The 14,736-nt window shown below is 50.5% G+C and overlaps 1 protein-coding gene and 1 long non-coding RNA gene across 3 annotated transcripts in view; one reads left to right on the top strand and one right to left on the bottom strand.

Moving 5' to 3' along the window:
* Nucleotides 1-6,201, top strand: part of LOC136060768 (uncharacterized) — a 69,169-nt gene extending 62,968 nt beyond the window's left edge. Inside the window, exon 3 of the long non-coding RNA XR_010623393.1 lies at nt 6,191-6,201. This is a non-coding gene — a long non-coding RNA (uncharacterized LOC136060768). The remainder of the gene's footprint in view (nt 1-6,190) is intronic.
* Nucleotides 5,044-14,522, bottom strand: CEND1 (cell cycle exit and neuronal differentiation 1). Of its 2 annotated transcripts, XR_010623392.1 has the most exons (3): nt 14,353-14,522; nt 7,441-8,809; nt 5,044-5,419 (listed from the first exon to the last, which is right to left on the bottom strand). XR_010623392.1 is itself a non-coding variant. In XM_065755553.1 (2 exons), the coding sequence occupies exon 2, from the start codon at nt 8,640-8,642 to the stop codon at nt 8,250-8,252; it is 393 nt and encodes a 130-aa protein (XP_065611625.1). In that variant the 5' UTR covers nt 8,643-8,809; nt 14,353-14,522; the 3' UTR covers nt 7,001-8,249. The 2 variants fall into 2 exon arrangements, 1 of the variants encoding a protein (XP_065611625.1); XM_065755553.1 differs by lacking the exon at nt 5,044-5,419 and having other exon boundaries at nt 7,001-8,809.
* Nucleotides 14,523-14,736: the final 214 nt, after the last annotated feature.

Below are 14,736 nucleotides of genomic sequence, written 5' to 3'. Positions count from 1 at the left end.
CACACCCACTCCTGCTAGAAGGGCCTCTTGCTGGAAGGTGGATGCATTTCCCCCTGCATCAGTGCTTGCGAGCAGCCCGGGGAGGGCAGGAGAGGTTTCTGCCCTACCAGGCACTCATCCCTTCCTCACCGACCCACGGAACACGATGCTTTGCACACACTAGCTGGAAGAGCGGGCATCTGCCCGTCCCAGTTCCTCAGTGTCAGCATTCTGATTGAGACAAACCCTCCTGGACAACGGGGAGCCCTGGGATCAGAAGACGTTGCCTGGGTGGCTCTGGATAAACCATTCAGCTATTCTACAGCTCGGCCCCTATCTAGGAATAACAATAATCGTCCTTCGCCTGTTTTCTTTGGGAAGGCTGGAGTTGATTCTGAACTGGGATTTCGTTTTCTTATGGTTCTTACTGGGATCTCTAATCCTAGCCACTGTTCAGCCTTCAGGAAATACGACCGTGGCCGAGGAGTGAGAGGAAGGGAGCCATTTTCACTCGCGTACCCACATACACAAAGATGCTCACAGGAGGAATTATACAATATATCTATATCTGTATATATATATCTCTATATATAGTTTATTTCTCACAATCCTGGTAAGAGTTACAGGTGTATTGGGAATCATTTACAGTTTCACAGCATATGGAGTGGCCATACAGCTTCTAATGTGAGTAACATACAGTGTGTAGAGAGCATACGTTTCCAGCCCATCCACCCACCACTCATACAATGGGTTTTCAAAGCTAATACTAGATTCAGCTACGTAGAAAGCCTGGAAAATGTTAGGGTACAGCGTTGGGTGTCATACAACACTGTCAGTCACGACGGGACAAGCTAAACTACTTTAATTTTCAATCTAGTATTTCTAGTCTACCTGCATTATTGCATTTATACGCTTTTTTTTTTTTTTTAAGTCAAAGTAAATAGAATACTATATGGGAAAGGAAAAATTCTTGACTATTTTAGGATTTGAGCTGCAGCCCGTACAAAGTGTCCATAGAAGCATAGACGAGGTTATAAATTCAACGAGGTATAAATTAGCTCTATAGCTTCGTGTGTAGGTTAGGTGTCCATTTCCCTCCAGGAAATGAATCTAGCAGCATATTGTTTCTGAAAGTTAAAAAGAAAAAGAAAAGAAAAAAAAAAAACAAAAAACCAACCCAAACCTGTATGTTGAACACAGGTAAATATGTGTAAGTGACAAGCAGGTCTGGTTGTACTGGGAAGAAAACAAAACGTCACTCTAAAAATTATTAACGCATCCAGGGGCTGATGCAAAACCCACGGATGCCACAGCAGGCATTTCCCTGCTGCTCGTGGGTGAGCTTTCCATCTGGCTCCCAGGAGCTTCGAGTCAGTCCCTGGCAAAGTAACAGAATAAAAGCAAACCGAAAAGAAGAAATCTCCCGTAATCGGACCTTCGAGTTCCCTTTCTCCAATTTTAGTTCCTCCACAAGTTGATGAGCAACCTGCACCTACCACTAGAAGGGAGCTGGTTTTTACTGGAGGATTGAGATTATACCTTTTAAAGATTTGGGTTGAAAGGGTCATAACCAGTGACTCAGAAAAAGGCATCAGGCTTAAGAAGGGCTGCTCAAAACTTGATAAAGCCAAATGATTCAGTTGTTGTTTTTGGAACAAACTGTATGGCACCCTCGTTCTTATCAGATTGTCCCAGAAACTTGACTGCTGATGAGGCAAAACCAGGGATACAATGCAGGTCTTGGCTGTTGCAGGGACGGTTAAAGATTCATCTCTTCCTGATGGAAGGAAAACAGTAACTTTGTTCTTAGGATCCTGCACTGCAGATTTGTATTATGAGAAATGGAATAACTAGAGTGGAATAGTCTGGCATTTTCAAGGTGTTAACAACTGGAAAAAGAAAGCGAGGGCAAGAGTAACGTGGCCAAATGGTGCTGCTCCAAATCCTATTTAATTCGAGTTCTATTTTTCTGCAAGAAGATCTATTTAATCAGAAGAGTGCAGCCTTCAGGAGCAGAGAATGGGTATCCCCTACATACTGCTTGTCAGCGTCCAAACAGAACAAATGCTTGCAATCACTGTGGTTGGAAGAGATCGAGTCCTTTACAAAGCAGCCAGCAGAATGAGAGCGCAGGGTAGAGCCAAACTCGCACACTGGAAAACCAATATCCTGATGTTTCCTGCACGCACTGAGTGCTAGCTCTGTAGTATGGTTTTGTTGATTGAGATGTGAATGTTTCAGGCCCAGCCATCTTGAGTAGCTTCGTAGAACTGGAGCAGCCCGATCAAACAGAAATGTTCTTGCAGTCTTCTGTGTCCTCAGTCCTGCAGCAGATGGAGGACGAGGGTTGCAGTGCATTCCCCACAGATGCACTGATTCTGCAAGGCCAGCAAAAATGCAGGTCCTTGACTTCAGCTGAGAGCCAGCTCTGCGTGTAACTGTGGTGCTCTGGTATGTGGAATACCAAAGCATTCCTAGCTTTGGCCAGGTGTAGTGCTTGCATACACTGCATTGACATCTCTCGAGTAGTCAGAATATACCCTCAGATCCAACTTGCAGGCAGCTCCTGGGTCTCCAGACCCGAGAAGAGCTTGCAGTCGTGCAGTGCTTCTCTGAGTAAGAACAAGAACATGACTTTCCAGCTATGGTTTTCTCCTCTACTGAGCTCCTGTGGCAGACAAGCGCTCAGCATCTTGCACCTCAAACCCCAAAGCCTTAGCAGCAGGGGTAAATGAATACTTCATATTTCCCTGCTGCACCACGCAGTCTCTGCATTCCCTCTACGTGCTGAGAGGCTGAAAATCTGCCTCTGCACTGGGGCAGGGTTTCTGCCTCACCGTGGGGAGGTCACATCTGCAGATTTGCCTGGGAAGACAGTACAGTAAGTGAAGCAGCAGTAAAAGCATAAGCAATGAACCGAATTTCTAGAAACCAATGGAGCCATGAAGATCCAGCATGACCAGCCTAGGAGTCCGGGCTTTTAAAAGGAAAGCAGGTCATGTGGCTGGACTCATGAACTAAAAGAGGAAGAAAGACTTTATCATTAAAAAGCCCTTACTCGACGGGTTTCTCTCTCCAGGGCCAATCGAGGTAACGTGATCTGAGCTAACTAATGCAAGAAGCGATAAAAGACTAAAAACTGATGATGGAACAGAGCCAGGCAAATCAAGCTGGATGGCACATGGGGCATGCTCCTACCCAGTGACTCAGATAAATTGCTGTCCCCCCAGCAGCACCGTGCATCATCATCCGGGCTGCTAAATTCAGGCTATCAGCTCGATGATAGCTGTCTTCTGGACAGCTGCATTCAGTAGGATGGACCTAGGTCAGGCACTGCGGTTTTTGCCAGCTAAGACTGTCATTAACCTTACTAACCTTATTCGGTGCTCCTTGCCCTTAAAAATAGCTTCTCATTAATGATCCACACTTCAAAAAGATAAACTTTGAAGCAGTAGTCATTTCCAGTTGAGATGGAAACAGGAGACATTTTTTGGACAAAAAAAGCCAAAAGCCGTTACTGTAGGACCAGATTCACTTTGGGGCAGATTACGGGCTGAGAACAGAGCAGCAATATTTAATCCTCCATTCGAGGCAGACGCTGCTCCTGTTGCCCTTTTCTGACTTCTCTGTGGCACACCACATAAATCCTGATATATGCAGGTGGTACCCTGGCCCAAAAGGAGCGGATGGGGTATAAAAATCCAAAGGTGCTGAAGTATGGATGTCATGCTCTGCACCTCTTTACCAACACTGAGCCAAAGCTTTCTGCAGAAATTCCTGTGGTTTCGCTCCCCAGGTGAACTCTTCTCATTGCCTCCACAGCCTGGTTCGTTTACTGAGGAACGTTTTCTTTCTCACAGATCTTCAGGATTGCTGTTTGCATCCAGCTCTAAGAACAGTTAGAAAAAGGCGGATTTGTTTCCAAGAAAGGAAAGGAATTGGAAGCAGGAATCATCTCTCACCATGAGCTTTTTGGTTGTTGGTTTTTGAAGTTATCCCGATGGTTATTCGCAAATATTTCTATCCGTTGTGGGCATGGCTGTGCGGATAACACCTCCCTTATACCCAGCAGAGGGCTAAGAAGTGTTGCTGCCAGTTTTGTACGAACACGACACTGAAATCCCTTTGTACCTTCAGTGACCTGCCGTCGTATCCCTGGTGCTGATAAGACCCCAATGCCTGATCACAGCACTTGAAATCGATGGACAAATTCCCTTTGCTGGATCAAAGGTTAGCTGCTGAGCCACAGGCTGCTGAAAACAAAGACACCAACCCGTTGTCAATTTGTCACTAAGCCTAGCAAGACTGGGAAGTGCTCCAGGGGAAGCAGCTGCCCAGTGCTTCCCCTCCTGAAAGTGCTGCTATGTTATCCTTTTCTTCCCAGGTTTGTTTGCATCCCGCTGCAAAGCTGTTGGGACTAGCAGGACTTACCACAGCCCATTAAACCAGCGGAGAGCGGAAGCAGACCTGCAATCCCTTTCATCTTTCTGAAAGCTAGAAGCATCAAAAACCTAAAAAGTTGCCCAAGAGAGCATGCAACATCTTTGTATCCAACCAAAACTCATGGCTCCTGAAAAATAGGTCGGGGTCAGGTACGGGAATCGAACCTGTAGTTTTAGGGAGAAGCTGCAATGTCTGTGAAGTCAAATTTCTGATTTAGACTTTATCAAAAGAGTAAACTAGCAATCTAGATCTCTTCAAAACCCAAGCGCAGAACCTTATTCGTTTTAAGTGTTAGTTCATTCTCCCCACGGAGATATCACTAGAAGGACTTCATATCACAAACGCCACACAGAGAATAACATCAAGCAAATAACAGCATGTGCTCAGTACGAGAAAAGACAACTATTTATTTAGCACAGCGAGGTCAGTCATTTAAGCCTTCGGCTTCTCGACAGCTTTGAGTTCAGTCTCGCTTCGACGCTGAGAGAGATGAATTTGCTCTTCTCAGCCTACTTCTCGCTGGACATCTTTACTCACAATGAAACCACTGCACAGCCTGGCACATTAAGGCAGAACGGGAGGTGTTTGCTAAGAGGGGGTCACTTCCAAGTGCGTGGTCCCAGCAGCGTGCCTGGGAGCTCGGAGGGCACCTACGCTTCATCTACCTGACTCAAGCCACCGCTAGACCCACACCGTGACAAGTGCTACACAGTCCATACAGTTCAATACAGTCTAAAAGTACCTTCTTTTCCAGCGAGTAGCCCACGTCACTATCCAGGGTCGAACAGTAGTTTTGAGCTTTTAGCATAATGGGCACGTGATACATTCAGCAGTTCACTAGCCATACATTCTTTGCACTGAGAAGAAACCAGGGCCAAATAGAGAAATTCAGGCGCTCCATGGTGCGATGCGTGGCACAAGACAGACATCGTGGACGCTTCGTGGGAATACAGGGGAACAAACACAGCATCACCTCCGGGTTTTGTTTTGGTTTTCCCTACGAGGAACACGACTTCACTTTGACTGTATAGATACGTAAGTGTACAGACGTACGCAGAATATTCTCCAAGGCAAGGTGGTGGTACAGACACACACACACGCATACATCAACAGAGGCGTTTCTCAAACCAAACAGAAGAGGTGGGCTCCAGATGATGGGCAGCAGACAACGTTAAGTTATGGCAGTAAGCAAAAGATCCCTTATGGACAGGACAAGTGCCAGTCCCCGCCTGGGGAGGGCTGCGTGTGGTTACGTAGCCAGAGCACGAGCTGCCATCCCAGCACTGCCTCTGTGGGGTGTTTCTACATGGGGTTACTGGCCTTGCACCCACATGCCCTAAAGGCAAGGAGGGGTTGGATGCAGACAGAAATGGTTAAGGCCCGTGCTGGATAAGAATTGTTTTTCCCTCTTCTGTTGCCAAACTTTAAGCAAAGAAAATGAAAACACTTCAGGGAGAAAATAATAATAAGATACTCAAATGAGGCAGGCATTTGATTTTCCTCCCTCTGCATCTATCTATGCTGAGCAGTGCAGAGTAGATAAATGCTGCATCTATAGTGTCACACGCTGCCAGGAGAAGACAGGACAGGTGGAAACATCTCCTAAAGGCAAGGACTTGAAAATAGAGGCATTAGTCTGAAAATCACCAACCCTGCTTTGGTAAAACGAGAATCAGAACAGGGGTGGCCAACTTCCCTTCCTTGTAAGCAGCACAAGAAGAGTCCCTACAGCCAAAAGCTTTGTGCTCCAAAGATGGGTAGGGAAGAGGAACCCAGGAGTGTCCATCCCTGTACCCTAACACCATTGGTGTTACCCTCTACCTGGTGGGCAGTAACACAGATGAGGTTCCTAGCTGGACTGTGCTGCTGTTTGCTTCTGGCTCTTGCATGAGGACGTGCCAGGGGCACTGCCAGAGTCTGGGTGCTCTGCATCACCCCCAGGCTCTTGGCTGAGGTGCAGGCAGGGAGGTGCAGCAGCCCCAGTTGCATCCTCTCGCAAAGCCCTTCTGCAGTTGCTGCAAAGGTTCTGTGCTAGGACTGCTTACTTTGTGCCTCACATCTCTGCTTTCCCAGTTCCTGTCTGCTGTTGTTGACCCTCCCTTCGCACACCCCCCAAAAAATGAACGACTGAACTGCAAAGCAGGATGGGGGGAAATCCGTTCTTCAGGCAGAAGTGACGTTACGGAGGCACCCAGCCACGGACCCTTCTGTTCGACCCCAGAAATTTTCTAGGTTGTGACACACTGCTACTTATATCCAGAAACACATCCACAATACACGGAAGAAGTGCTTTGAGCAACCAGGATTGCTCTTAGCACTCGGCAAAACCACCACGAACCCAACACATTCATCTCCTGCCTCTGGTGAAGGTAGAGGTAGACATTAAACTCACGCTGCAAGCAGCCTGTCGTTCATCAGAAGACAGCATCTGATACTCCCAGAGGTTGTGCACCTTTGGGAATATTTTATGAGCCTTGGGGAAAAGAGGAGGGTGACCACAGGAATGGCCGTGCTGCGTTGCGAAGGCTTTGTGTCTGGGGAAGCCGTATGCATTCAGCCAGACAAATTTGGAGGTTAATTAAGAAGACATGGGCCAAGAGAAGAATTACCAGATTGGGTTATACACATCCACCATCCCATCAAGTAATTTTGCCACAAGCTGGTACTGCAAAGACAGCAGCACCCAAGGAACGTACGCCTTTCTCTGACCTAGTACACTGAACGTACACATCCAGGCTCAAAGATGCATCACAGTGGCTCTTTAACTGATCTCTGCTGAACTCAGCCCACCATCTCGTGGCCTTTTTCTAAGCATCACTCCCAAACCCCATTGGCTGCAACTTGTGTCGAGCTCCGGGAAGTCTGCGGTTCTGACCTCATCTAATCTCTGACCCAACTTGAAAAGACAGTCCACTTCTTGGTGTCAGGCAAAAGGCGTCTGCCAGGGCACCGAACCCTCTCGTTGCCTGCCTTCCTTTTCCTTCTTAGAAGGTCTGGCTTTAGACCTGAGGTACTCACCAGTGAAACCAGGCTGCTCTCCAGTGCTGGGAATTTGTTTCCATTTCCAAGAGGTGGAGGAGTCACAAATCCCTGCTACTGTCACAGGCGAGGAATCACTCTAGGACAGATGGATCTTTCCAGTGACCTTGATCAGGGTTTCCCTGGCATGATGCAGGTCAGTGTTAGTTTTCATGGGGTCCCAGCTCCTGTCCACCCCTAAAACCAGCTTGTGTTTCCCTTTTTTCCTGCCTTCTCGTGTACAGATAGGCCGCGGCCTCCAGTGGGAAAACACCAGCCAAACAGCCTTATCTGAAGCCCCGAGAAATTAACACAAAGAAACCACACTTTGCCCTGCACGCAGGGACAGGTGAACTGGGTCTTCTCACTAGGCTCCATCTCTTCCCTCGAAACAAACTAAACAGAAAAACCAAAACACAAAGCAGGGACTCTGGGTAGGACGAAGAACACTTTGGACTTGAAAACAGGGGACCGCAAGAGAAGTGGGGGTGGCTCCCAGGGAGGACAGCGGGGGAGGGGAGGGGACACCGTCATTTACACCAATCAGGAGAAGCTGTAATCTATACACAGTGGTATAAGCCAAGATATATTACATGAAAAGAACACACTGAGTGCATGGAGTTACCCACATCGGGTCAAACTGGCACGGTTGTCCTGAACAAGACTCTTGGAGTTGCAGTTGGTGTTTGACATTGACCTAGCTAGCTCGCTCTCTCTATATAGATATGTATAGAATTTTTCTGCATGCATCTGTCTCAAAAGGAGCTGTACAGCCGGGTTGGGTTTCTCAGCCCACCCTGTCTCGGTCTTCATTTTTTCCGGGCTAGGAACGCCACTCCCACAATCACCGCCAGCGCCGCCACCGCCACTCCTCCGACGATGATCAAGGGCTTCATGTTGTCGAAGATGCTGCCCGGTGACTCCTCGGAGCCATTTCCCTTGTGGTCAGAGTCAGGGGACTGGCCAGTGGCCTCTTGTGTCTCCGTGGCGGCTGAACTGGGTTTCAGGTTGCTGTGGTTGTTGGCAACGGCGGCGTCGCTGCCCGCCTTCTTGGGGGCAGTGGCAGGAGCAGGCTGCTCTTTGGGGGTCTCCTTCTTGTCTGCATTCGTGGCAGCCCCAGGGCTGGGCTTTTCTGGCTTTCCAGAGCTGGGGGCCTTGGCGTCGGGCTTGTTTCCGCTTCGGACGTTACCTTTGGAATCCATCCCTAACGAGTGCTGCAGGTGGTCTGGATGCCACGCACAAGGGGGGCAGTCCTATGTCTTCTTTGCCTCGCTGCTGGGTGAAACAGAGGAGCCACAAGAGCAGGGCAGCTCAGTGCCTTGGGGTGACGTTCACGCTGGTGGTGTCCTACCTGGACATGATACAGCACCTGGAAGAGAAAGGAGAGCAATGAGAGGTGGGTGAAGAAGAGGAACGAGCCAGTGGCATCCCACCTGAACAGGAGAACGAAACTGTGGAAAACCGTGAGCTACAGTCACAGTATCTGCTGTGGTGCCCCTGACCATAACTCACCCTCTGTCCCCTTTTGTTTTGCAGAACTACCCCAACTGTAGTTTAGGAAGCTGTCTTCTTGCAGTGGTTAGCTAGGTTTGCCTGCAGACTTCACCCACAGCCCTGCCTGAGATGAGCAGTGATGATGAAAAGCAGCATGCCCGCGTCCAGATAACTCAGCAAACATAAGCTTCAAAAGCTCAGAAAAAACAAAACAAAACAAAAAAAACCCACCACAGTGAAGGCATCACCTAAGCCAGCCTCACCAGGCAGCCCTCTGAGCAGGCTGAGGTGGGAGATGAAGCTCCCACAGCTATCTCCCTGTGTGCAGAGAGGAGAGGCTTACCATCAGCACTGCATCAAGCTCTGAGCTTGGGAAATGATGAGTAAACAAGAGGAAGCTGTCAGATCTGAATCACCTGCTTCGTTACCTCCCAGCTGACCTCTGCCTGCTGAGTGAAATAGGAGCTCAACAACTGTCCGGGTTTAGAAACAGAGAAGCTCATCAAAAGCCTCTCCAGGTAGATGTTGCTTCCATAATAGCTCAGATCTCTCCTTTAATGGTGGACAAGGATAAGGTGCCAGCGTTGCAGGAAACCAGGCTAACAAAAGCTGGGTTTTAAACTTCTGCCTAGGCAGAAATGCTGGCCTGGAGGAAACCTACTCAGAAGTGCTAGATTTGGGTTCAGAGCAAAACCAGGCAACCGTTTCCTGCTTGAAACTGCCCACTGCTCACTGAGCTTCAGATGCTCCTGCGGCCTGGGTGTTTGTAGATAAGCATATGCACTTGGCCAGGTGTGGTGTTTTCCCTTCCTTGCTCATTTTGCAATCTCTCGCAATGACACCTGCCTCGTCTTTTCCTTCCTATTGCCTCCAAAGAACAATCCAGCCCTGGTGGTGTTTAAAGACCCAAAAACAGCATGATGCATTCAGCAGAGCCGATCCCAAAGCTGTCAATATCCATCAGACTGCCTATTTTTTTCTCTCCTCTTTCTAGCCCTTTGCTTTCAAGGGCACAAACGTTGCTCGTTTCCAACCACCTCTGTAGCCCTCGTCAGGCTCAGGAGAACGGTGATTTCCGTGTTTTCAAAGTGTTTTTCTTCTCCTTCCTTTGCCTCATTCATTTCATCACATAAAGTTTTCCCTCTCGTGGCCCATCTCTCCACCTTTACTTTGTAGCTCATCGCATCTATTTATTCCTCCTCGGCTGCTGTCTCCACCTGTCTACCCATTCCTCCCCCTTCCAGCTTCCTTCTGCCTCCCACACAGACAGCAGCACTGTAGAACGAGGTTTTGTGAGAAACAGGCTTCGTTCCCTCCTTCTCTCCTATTTTTTGCCTCTGTTTAACAATCTTTGCCCCTTGCAGGGAGTTTTCCACTTGCCACCAGCTCCTCCCCGGGCTGGGAAGGCAAAGCAGAGATCGTGACACCAGCAATTAAGGAGAAAGTGGAAAAGAAAAGAGCTCTGAATTGCTGCCCAACAAAGTCCTTGGCTGGTTCTGCTTGCTGCAGCTCAAGGTCAGTGCAGTCAGACCCATTACAACAAGCCCCAGCCAAAGCAACAGGGAAGGAGCAGCTTTCCCTGGCTCCTTGAAGGGCACCTTTCCTGCTTCAGCCCCCCCTCCCTGCCCACCAGATTAGCAAGTGCATCTATTCATCTGTCTCCCATGTGTGCAGATGAAAGCTGCATCAATTCTGCACCAATTGGATCAGATGAGTCATTGCTGGCTTTGCTGTAAGATATCCCTCTTAGAAGGTCCTGTTCCCTGCCCCATTCCCGTGCCCTATAGTCTTCCCCTCGCTCTTTTGAGTTAAAAAAGAAAGCCCAGAAAACCTGCAGGGAGGAACTGAGTGCAGGGTGCAGCTGCACCCCACAGCTGTAGGGTCCTCAAACACCACACTGTCAGACTCGTAACCGTATCAGCAAATAAACATTTCAGCTTACACAGTGGGGTTATGCCTCATGTTTGCAGCCAAAAAGGTCCATCCACAGCTGAAAACATAGAACAGCCCAAGTTGGAAAGGACCCATAAGGATTGTTGAGAGCAATAAATACCAAAGTATTATGGAATTATGGTATTATGTAGTGTGGAAATGGGATTTATGTCATACTGGAGGCTGAGCTGACTGATGCTGGACCTTCAAATGGAAGAAAGCATGGTTATGTTGAGTACTGCCACCACCGAGAGGTCTCGGCTGAGGTGGCCAGGGGAAGGCAGCTGGAGCCACTGGGACGAGAGGTGATGGCCTCAAGGGGCACAATAGGAATAGAAATCCCCTCAAAGAGCGGTACTGCATTGGCACAGGATGCCCCGGGGTGGTTGGGTCACCATTCCTGGAGGTGCTTGGAACCGTGGGGATGTGGCACTGAGGGTCGTGGTCGGTGGGCACGGTGGGGGGGGCTGGGGTTGGACTCGATCATATTCGGAAGCCTTTTCCAACTGCGATGGTTCTATGATTCTAGGGCCGTGAAGCCCAAGGCCATTCTAAGCACTGTTTCTTCTCCCAGAAGTAGCCCATAGGCAGATGCCCCCACGCACCAAGGTGGCTTGGAAATGCGTTAAGAAAAGCAGGGAGCTCTTTTGGTCTCCCCGTGCTCCAACTGCGCAGTCCTGGTGGGGTAAACAGCCCTTCTGCCCCTTTCTGTGCTGCTGAAGGCACACCGAAGGTGTGCAAGCAGCCAGGCACCGTGACGGCAGCACTGTGACTAAGCCTTTTCCCATCTCCAAGAGGTGCTGTGGTGGCGGATGAGGTAATGCAGTACCTCTCAGTACTGCCATAAATCTGAGAGCAGCTTTACGTAAGGAGTTGTGTCATTGTAGCTGGGAGTTTTTCAGCCACCTCCGCTCCGCTTTGCACTGACGCAGCGCCCGGCGGATGCGATAGAACAGCGTGAATGCATTCGGAGTGGGAATGGCTTTCTGTAGAAGCTGTGTAGCAGGCTCAGAGCACCAGAGCTGGGCTGTGCAGCCCTCCCAGAGCACGGCCTGGAGGCAGCAGCACTCAGCACATGCTGCTGACCCACTTCCCCGGGATGAAATATTGATGGATCCTCCTCCCAACATGCTGTTCGCCGCTTCTTGCATCCCAGATTAAATGCTTCCCACCCAACGAGCCCTTTGAATTTTGAGCATCAAGAAGCTGAGAGGCTTTTAGCAGGCAGCAGCAGCCTGAAATCACCGCTGGCAGAGTGTCTGCACTGAGACCTGGAATCTCAGCCATCACATCCACGGTCCCTGAGCCTCACAGGATCTGTGTAAACCAATGCCACGCTTCTGCTTTGTTACCTTCTCTTACCCTCCGTGAAAATTACTCCCAAGAGCCCTAAAGAAGAGCTATAAACCAGCTCGCTGCCTGGTGCGAATAACCCCTTCTTCACGTGCCTTGCAGCTGCCCTGGATCACGGCAAGAACGGGGAAAGCAGCACCCAAACAGCCCCAGGACACAGAATTTTGCCTCCACTGTGGCACTGCGTGAGACTGCACGAGAAGTCACTCCATATCTCCGTTACTGGAGCAAGGCTGTAGCCCTCCAAACTGCAAGCATTACACCCCAAGCCTTTCCCTGAGACAGCATTGCTCAGCCACCCTCCCAGAGGGCTGCCTCCAGGATGAAGGCCACTACCTCCCCCCCCAAAACCCTCAGGGTCTGCCCGAGGAACAGAAGAGCGATTCCCTGTTGCATCCATCCACACACACCTTGCTGGGACCTCAGCAATAACCCAAATGCAGAAATGCGTTTGGTTCCTGCAAGCTTTGCACTTCTGTGTCCTTTACGGTGTGCCAAGGGGGGAGATGGGGAGAGGATTCGCCCTCCTAACGCTGCTTTGAAAGCCCCATCTTCACAGCCATTGCTCCCATTTGACTCCGAAGTGCAACAGACACGAGCAAAAAAGGAAAGGGGGAAGAGAAATAATAGGACGAGAAAAAGAAGAAAGTGAAAGGAAGAAAAAAAATGGGGGGGTGTGGGGGGGTCATCTCTGACACAGCACAACAGCCCCGGGCACTGCAGTAAGCAGCAGTGGATTTGGCAGCTCTCTTCTCATCACGGGCATCCTGACCGATGCTTCTCACAGCGTCACCCCAGAAAGATTGCAGGTTCCACTCTGCCACCTCTGAAAACTGTTGCTTTGCAGCTGAAACGTGAGGAGCCCCTGCAGGTGGATGGGGAATCGTTCAGCAGTGACCTTCCGGGGATCTGGGATGTCTCCAACGCAGGAAGGCTGCCCTATATCCACCCTTCCTCCCTGCATCCCTCCGCAGATGGAGCTGCCTGCCACTGCGGCCGCGCACCAACCAAGGGATGAAGATGTGCATTTAGGGGGAATTCTAGATTTTTCTTCCTGCTGCAATTGCATGGGCGAGGGGCCGGAAAGATAGGAACTGCTGAAGGTCGTGGCTGTGAAGGTCAGAGTGTGGAGGCTGGTCCCCGTGTGGAGCAGGGAGCTGTGTCCAGCTGCATCCTCCCATTCCCGACAGCATCAAGCCCCACCCAGGAGAAGAGGCTGCCACCACCTTCCTATGGCCCTGACACTAAACTTCTCCCAGGCTGACCTCTGATATGGCATAAAAATCCTCTCCCCCCTCCTCAGTGATCACCGAGACTTCAGGCAGGGACCAAACCAGCAGGTCACTGCGCACACGGATGCAAAAAGAGGTACACGCGGAGGCACACAGAATGCTCCAGATGCCCCTCGTGCATTTCCTTGCCATCTGGTGTCCCCCTCCCATTTGGGCTGAAAAGAGGCACTAATGCCTCTCAGCCCTCCATTTGGGGCTGGGTTTTGTTTTGGTTTTGGTCTATTCCTCTTTGTAAGCAACCTTTCAGCACAAAGCAGGGGGCAATATCAAACGCTATCCATTTGATATCAGAGATATGCCCCCCCCTCCCCACCCCAGCAGAACAACCCCCAGCTCCCAACACGGAAAAAGGAAACATTTAACAGCCATGGCTGCTAATTACCAGCCCTGCTCACTCTGCATAGCCCCCTGCCTGCAGACTGCTAGCAATTAGACATTTAACACAGCACTGCGCCCGCAGAAAGGAGCAGGAGCACAGCCGGGAACCTGGCAAGAGCCTTCCAGGGCTGCAGCCTCCATCTCAGCTCCGTGCCTCCATCTCAGGGCTTCACCCTGCATCCCACCTCCCAGCTCCATCGCAGCCCCCTGCCTCCATTCCAGGGCTGTAGCCTCCATCCCAGCTTCCTGCCTTCATCCCCTCTCCCAGCCTCCATCCCAGCTCCGGTCCAGGGCTGCCTGACCTTGAAGGAGAAGCGTGGGGATCCTTGCTATTTTGGGTTGAAACGTTTTGCCGTTTATTAACGGGGATTAAAATCTCCCTCCCCTCTCTCCAACCCTCCCCCCCCCCCCTCCCTCCCTCCCCCCAGTTAGCGGTAAGCATGTGGAAAAGCAGCATCCTTACCTCTGTCCTCCAGAGCTGGCTCTTGCGCAGAGAGGAGGGATGGAGGCAGAGGAAGGAGGGAGGGTGGGGGAGTGGAAAAAACTTACGAATTTCCCACAGTGCACCTCTGCAGACCGCAGGAAGATGGACAGCAGGGGAGGAGGGCAGAGAGTGCTCCAATCCGGAGGGGAGGGCTGGGACCAGGGAGGGGGACAGGATGCCAAGGCGTGGAATGAGGGGGGGGGGGCATGTCTGACACCCCCGTGTCTCAGGGCTGGGTGATTTGGGGCCGTCCCTGCAGCACTGGATGTGCAGCGATTGCAGCCACCACCTTGGATCGGGGGGGGGGAACGGGAGGGGGCAGCCCGGCAACCTGGGATGCTTCTGTGCGTAGAGGAAAGGGAA

Source organism: Cyrtonyx montezumae, unplaced genomic scaffold (genome assembly GCF_038088225.1).
Source record: "Cyrtonyx montezumae isolate F1298 unplaced genomic scaffold, pur_monq_1.0 scaffold_10, whole genome shotgun sequence".
In the NCBI taxonomy this organism is placed as follows: Eukaryota; Metazoa; Chordata; class Aves; order Galliformes; family Odontophoridae; genus Cyrtonyx; species Cyrtonyx montezumae.
This window is presented reverse-complemented; position numbering and strand designations above follow the sequence as displayed.